Below are 7624 nucleotides of genomic sequence, written 5' to 3'. Positions count from 1 at the left end.
TAAAAGCATTTGATTCAACTAATTGGTTTGTAAGGTTGTTTTAGCATATCAGTTTACTGGAAGGATTTGATTCAAATGGTTGTATGAAAGGTTTGTTTCAGCACATCATTTGACTCAGAGAATTCAATTCACCTGGTTAGTTTGGAAGGTTCGTTTTAGTGAATCAGTTGACTCAAAGGATTTGATTCAACTGATTGGTTTTCAAGGTTTGTTTTAGCAAATCATTTAACTCAGAGGATTCAATTTACCTGGCTGGTTTGGAAGGTTTGTTTCAGTGAATCATTTGACTCAAAGGATTTGATTCAACTGATTGGTTAGGAACATTGTTTTAGCGAATCAGTTGACTAAAATGATTCAACTCAATTGGTTGGTTTGGAAGGTTTGTTTTAGCAAATCAGTTGATTTAATTAAACTCGGGCATGTTTCCCAAAAGTTTCTCTCATTACAAATAAAGTTCAATGGAACTTATATAAGACATAGTTAGCTTATGATACTTTTAAGAAACACACACCTGGTTGATTTAGAAGCTTCATTTTAGCAAATCAGTTCACTTAGTGAATACTGTTTGGCTGATTGGTTTGGAAGGTTTGTGTTAATGAATAATCTCACTAAAAAGGTTCAAATCAACTGGGGTGCGTTTCCCAAAAGCAAATTTGGACGCAAGTTCTGTTGTCACCAATAAAGTTCAATGGAACTTGCGACCATAGTTTTTTGGTTCATAGATCATGAAGGTTAATTTTAGCGAATCAGTTCACTCAGTGAATTTGATTCAGCTGGTTTGTTTGAAAGGTTTGTTTTAGCGAATCAGTTGAGTCAGAGGATTCAATTCAACTGTTTGGTTTGAAATATTCATTTCAGCAAATTGTTTGACTGAGAGGATTCATTTCAGCTGATTTGGAAGTTTGGTTTTAGCAAATCAGTTGACTCAGGATTTGATTCAACTGGTTGGTTTGGATGGTTTGTTTCAGCAAATCAGTTCACTCAATGAACTCTATTCAGCTAGTTGGTTTGAAAGGTTTGTTTCATCAAATCAGTTGACTGAGAGAATTAAATACAATTGGGGTGCAATGACTCAGAGCATTCAATTTAACTGGTTGGTTTATAAAGGAAAGCAGACTTACTGTGGGACCTTCTGGACCAGGTGGGCCTTCGACCAGCATTCCCTACAAGAACAGAAAAAAACACAAATGCATTAGAATAACAGTATAAACACAACCTGCAATATCAACATAAGGTCTGCAGTTTAAGAGCACCACAGCTTCGGTCAAAATAGTTTACATTTCTGTGGACTGAATGTGTGTATGTGAGATGTGTGCTTGGCTGCGGGTGTCTGTAACGATCATACCAAACAGCAGCATCAGGAAGTCTGTTAAAGCACTGGAGCCTGTTTCTCATGTCTCTGAGTGTTTATGAAGCCTGTGAGATGATCTACAGACTGCAGCACAGCTGACTGAACATTCCAGAACTTAGAAGAAAAAACTTCTACAAAAAAAACTGATAGGTGCAGTTCTACTATTAAAATTCCACTATTAAAATCCGACGCCATGCCATGTACCTCAGCTATTTTCATGAGGAAAACAGGTTAGAATGTAGCATAATGTGAAGCTTATTTTGAATTAGCATTTGTTTTTATATTTTTAAGCATTTAAGTTATGGTTTTTGTCATTTTTATTCATATTTGTTTTTTTAAGAAAGTATTTCTATATAGCTTTAATTTATTTTATTTTTGTTTTAGTCATTTTAAGGCTTTAATGTAAACTTTTATTTATTTCTAACTTTTCTCCGAAGTTTTTAAAGTTGACATTTTTCATCTAATATTTATATATTTTTAAATTTTTTCAGCTTTATTTCAATTACTAAAACAATTTTAATAGTTTACTTTTACTTAAATTGTTTTATTATTTTTATTTAGGTGCAAAGTCATTAATAATCACTCATTAATATTGTTAATAAATAATCAATAATATTGTTTTGTAACATAAAAATGCTTTTTTTATTAGACAAAATACATTAATCTGGTATCTATAATAGAGACTGGTGACTTAAATCGCTAAAAAAAACTAATAAATAAATGTTTTTTAGGTTTATTTTAAAGTAGATTTTATTTTTCAAATTTTCAAATTTTCATTTATTTTTATTTCAGTTTTAGTTCTAGTAATTTTAGTACTTCAATTAAATTTTTGTTTATTTCAGGGAGTTCCCAAGGCAAAATATTTATATTTTACTGTATATTCTCCATAATAATCAACTGAAAGTCCCAGAGGATTTAAATCATCACAGTCCATTAAATCCTACCTCAAAATTATTGAACTCTGTCATAAAGGGAACTAAGCAGGATTTTTAGCCAATAGCAAAAACTTATGATAACTTATGAACAATAAATGGCTGCTTGATAACTATGAACAGCACACAGTTTCACTAATGAACTATATGAGTTTGTGAAGAAGTTGTATATTGTTTGGATAAAACGCATAAATGTATTTATTAAACACTAGTGTATAATATTGTTGCCATTAAAAGGTAAAAGTAAAAATTAAAGGGTCTTTAAGGCACAGCAAATTGTTTAAACATGCACAAGATTTCCATCATGGCACATGTGTTTAGGAAAATCGTATTAAATCGGATCAGCTGTAACCAAATACATTTCATCATTATCAGAACAACATACAAGCTATTTTGTCTGGAAGTCATCAGTCATGATCAATTACAGATCAAAATGTGCTTGCAAGAGTTGCGTCATAACCACAACAGTGCAATTATCTCAAAAAGCCTGTGAAGATTGAATTACAGTCACCGAGGGGTCCAGAAACCAAAGAGCAGGATCATTACATATTCAGATCTTAGCCTTACTTATGATCCAGAAAACTATTAGATAAAAAAGGACAAACGACATTTGTTTGTTGTAACATCTGGCACTTTTTAAAGACGCCGTGGGTCTTAGCGCTGTCCCGAAGGCATGGTCCGAGTGTGCTGTCGTGGCAATGGGCATGTTCGCCTTGTTTTGGTGCGTTCCACACATGCCAAAAAACACAGAGTGGACACAGTGTGTGTGCGAGCCAAAACGAGAGAGAATGTGGGCGCTTGCAGAAAGAAGCATGTGATTTGAGCATTTTTCTCTCTGCAAACCACATGGTCATCCTTCATTAAAACCAGCTGTCATGATCTGTATGTTTGTGCTTTTTCCTCGACTCTGATCTTCTCATTGATCTGCTCTTGCATCCCTGTAGCAGTACGCTGGAAAAACTGACATTTATGTGTCATTTATTTGAATTGCATTTTTATATTGGCCTGATTGAAAAATCATGGTTTTTAGCTTTTTTTCATTTCGTCTAAAAGCACATTTCCATCAAACTAAAACGTAAGACATATGTCATATATAAGAGATATCATGTGAAAAAAAGGACTTTACCTTTTATTTATTAAGATTTAACAGTAATTATTTAATTTTAATTTAATTTTTGTTTGTAATATAGCACTATTTATGGTTTATTTTTATATTGTAATTTTTTTTTTCTTTTTGATTAATATGAAATAGATTACTTTAAGATATCTGAACAGTCTGTAATATAATAAGACATGGCCTGATACGGCTGTGAAGGTCAACTCTAGTCTCTTTCTTCATTCCTGATGTTCATTGATAACAAACCCAGATGTCATTCTCTCCCGCTGAGATTACAATGACATCTGTTTGAAGTCTCACAGCTGTTAGACATCAAGAGCCACGTGAGCAGTGGAGACTGTATGCGAGGACAGACAATCATTCCCATCATGCAAATATAACTGCATGGTGAACACATCTGCGAATCTGAGTCTAAAACAGGAGTGAGTTGCTCCTTTAGAAGTAAAAAAGCAAATCAGGTGTAAATCCAGATTAATCCGGGACAGACGACTGATCCAGGTGTCTTTAAAGACGTGTTTTAAGCTGCACGAACATGTGAGTGAACGCACAAATTCGACAGATGTGAAAGTGTGCGGAAGTTGCAATAAATGCAAGACCACACTTGGAAACTTTCTTTGGGTTTGTGTCAATAAAGTCTTGTTAATATGCCAAACCACCTCTGGAAAAAATTTTAAATGCCTTTAACTTTTCTATTGCCGTTTATCTTGTGCTCTTTATATGTAACCCTGGACTACAAAACCTTAGTCTTAAGTAGCAATAGCCAAAAATACATTGTAAGGGTCAAAATTATAGATTTTTCTTTAATGCCAAAAATCATTGGGATATTAAGATAAAGTTACATGAAGATATTTTGTAAGTTTCCTACCATAACTTATTTTTTGATTAGTAACATGCATTGCTAAGAACTTCATTTATACAACTTTAAAGGTGATTTTCTCTATATTTTGCAGCTTTAGATTCCAGATTTCAAATAGTTGTATCTCAGCCAAATATTGTCCTATCCTAACAAACCATGCATAAATGCATCAAAGCTTATTTATTCAGCTTTCAGATGATGTATAAAAAATTGACCCTGACTAGTTTTGTGGTCCACGGTCACATATATACATATATATTTGAGAGAAAACCATACGTTTAGTGAGTACATATATAGTACTGTTCAAAATTTTGAGGACAGGAAGATTAAAAAAATGCATTAAATTGATCAGAAGTGAGAGCAAAAACATTTTAAATGTTCTAATGTTCTAACAAAGTTCTAAAAATGTTGCTCTTTTTAAATTTCAAATTATCAAAAAATTCTGAAAAAATATATATATCTCATGGTTTCCACAAAAGCAGAAACAGCAGCACAACTGTTTTTAACGCTGATGATAATAATAATAAATGATTCTGGAGCAGCAAATCAGTCTATTAGAATGATTTCTGAAAGATCATGCTGAAAATTCAGCTTTGCATCACAGAAATAAATTATATATTCAAATATATTCAAATAGAAAACAGTTGTTTGAAATTGTAATATTATTTCGTAATATTACAGATTTTACTGTATCAAATAAATGCAGCCATTGTGAGCGGAAGAGACGTCTTTCAAAAATCACACTGACCCCAAAATTTTGAATAGTAATATTAATAAGTGACACTTACGGGTTCAATGATGGCAGGCTCTCCTTTCTGGCCTTTCTCTCCTCTCAGTCCGTCCACCTTCAGAAACACAAACTCAATTTAATTCAGATCAGAGTATATCAGTGTAAACACAAAGTGAATCATAACAGTTGCAGGTAATAAATAAAACAGACAATTCTAAAAAAAAAAAAAATCCAAAAATAAACTGTAGTTCATGTTGTTCAAAAGTTGTATGACTTCAGTGAATCACAATGAGAGGATTTGTATTGAAATCTGAATAGAAATCTAATCTGAATGCATCATGATTCTCTCTTGAATCGATTCTGAGCTTAGTTTTTAACGTCAGATGGCACTGCGTGCTTTAGAAACAGCCAAACTCTCATAAACCTGAAGTAATCATTCATAAAGTTCGGAAAAGTTGAAGCGAATTACAAGAGCATTCACAGTGGGCTGTTTACATTAAATTAGAGTCATAAAAGTATCAAATCCGAGGATGTTTAACCGCTTAAATTACTACAAATTATGGTGTTGACCTATTAAAACTTCACATGGCGATGCATTCGGAAAATCCGAAAATAGCAAAATCGATTCACGAAACAATTTATCATGGCACCCCCAATTGACAGCAAGAAAAAGTAAGACATACAAGTTTAGATCAACATGAAGAAGAGTAAATGATCCTTTTTTTGGTGAATTATTTCTATAAGCTGGAGCTCACCTGTCCGTAGATCTCATCGGTCTCGGCGGGCAGCTCTTTGTCTCCATCAGGGTACATATCTTCATAATTATAAATCTTCTCCAGATCTTCGTCGGTGTAATCCTCCTTGAAGGTGTCGACATCGAGGGAATCTACCTCTCCACCGACTCCTCCCTGTCCTCCTGTGGCAACAGACCCCGCCCCCACGCTGGCCCCAGCGCTGGCGGATCCGCCCCCAGCTGAGCCACTCGAAGAAACAGACCCGCCTCCAACGGAAACGGAACCGCCTCCAACGGATACAGATCCTCCGCCAACAGAAACAGATCCGCCCCCTACGGACACTGAAGTGCTAGTGCTGCTGCCGCCTCCTTCCACGGTGTAATCTCCCTCTCCGTATCCTTCTCCATATCCCTCTCCGTAGTTAATATCAAAACCCTCGCCGTACTGGTTATCATCATAACCACCGTCAACCTACACATCAGACATACACAAGGATTTAGACATCGTAAGCATTCATAACTCAATGTTTTTGCACTGCGTGTACATCTATCTATTGATTTTCAAAACAGAAATCTGTTTGTGTGTATATCACTAAACTCAAAACTACTTTTGGTACAATTAATGACATTTTTTGTATGACAAAAAAAGTGTATTTTTAGTATTTTGTCCAGTATTTTCAATGTAATAATACAATAATGCACTATATTTTTGTATAGCAAAACCTGAAAAACATATTAAAGGCATTTAACAATAAAATTAAATAAAATAAAAGTTTGGCAAAATCTACTTCAGTTAAAAAAAGAATTTGTTATTAAATGTTACCAATAAAAACTACTATTTTTCGAATTAGACTGGATCCCTGAGTTCAGTAAAATCCACTTCAGTAGAATAGGATATTATTACACTATTATACAAACAAAGATGTAATTGCAATAATAAGGAAATCTTGAAAATTAAATTAAATTAAATTAGAAATGAAATGAAATTAAACTAAATTAAATTAAATTAAATTAAAAAATACAATTCCAGAGTTAAAAAAAATATTTGTTATTAAATGCTACCAATAAAAACTACTATTTTTCGAATTAGCGATCCCTGAGAAGTCAAATCCACTTCAGTAAAATAGGATATTATTGCACTATTATAAGTTCCAACTAAACTCACCGAGGTAGAGGTAGAGCTGGTGCTGGAGCCAGTATTGACTCCTGAGCTGGAGCTGGAGCTGGAGCCGGAGCTGGAGCTAGTAATGATCCTGGTGCTAGAGCCAGTGCCGGAACTGGAGCCGGAGCCGGAGCCAGAGCTGGAGGTTCCATTGTGAATGACTGTGATGGTTGAGGTTACTCTTCCACTTCCTCCTCCAACTCCTCCTCCTGATGATGATGAAGACGATGATGATGATGTGATGATTCGCCTGTCCAGGTCTCCTCCCAGTCCCAAATCCACCCCACCGCCCAGTCCGATATCCATTTCTCCTCCGGTACCTGTGCCTGTGCTAGTGATGGTGATGGTCCGAGAGCCATCAGGCCGTGCGGTCGACTCCTCATAGTACGATTCGTATCCAGTCTCATATCCATCGTAGCCATCGTACGGGTCCTCACCAGTATTCGTGGTCGAGCTGGAGGATGAAGAGGATGAAGAAGAGGATGAGGAGGACGATGAGGAGCTACCTGATGAACTGCTGGAGCCTCCTGTTCCACTAGTGATAACCGACGTAACCACACGACCGCTATCCGGAACTGACACCTGGTAAACACAGGAAACAGATGCTTTTTAGAATAAATAGTTGAAAATTTGATGAATGCACTGATTTCTTGGTTTAGTTTCAACATAACATAAAAGTATTAACATAATAGCAGAAACAGAAATAGCAGAAACAGAAATATTTAACAAACAAATAACAAAAT

The 7624-nt window shown here is 35.0% G+C and overlaps 1 protein-coding gene across 1 annotated transcript; it reads right to left on the bottom strand.

The window, feature by feature from the left end:
• Window positions 1-1121: 1121 nt before the first annotated feature.
• Window positions 1122-7463, bottom strand: LOC141317393 (uncharacterized; the record flags this gene model as incomplete). Its single annotated transcript, XM_073833117.1, has 4 exons — window positions 1122-1163; window positions 5045-5101; window positions 5742-6191; window positions 6885-7463. Coding segments are annotated over 4 exons (1128 nt in total), but the record flags the coding sequence as incomplete, so codon positions are not given.
• Window positions 7464-7624: the final 161 nt, after the last annotated feature.

This window comes from Garra rufa, unplaced genomic scaffold, assembly GCF_049309525.1.
Source record: "Garra rufa unplaced genomic scaffold, GarRuf1.0 hap1_unplaced_884, whole genome shotgun sequence".
Taxonomy (NCBI): Eukaryota; Metazoa; Chordata; class Actinopteri; order Cypriniformes; family Cyprinidae; genus Garra; species Garra rufa.
This window is presented reverse-complemented; position numbering and strand designations above follow the sequence as displayed.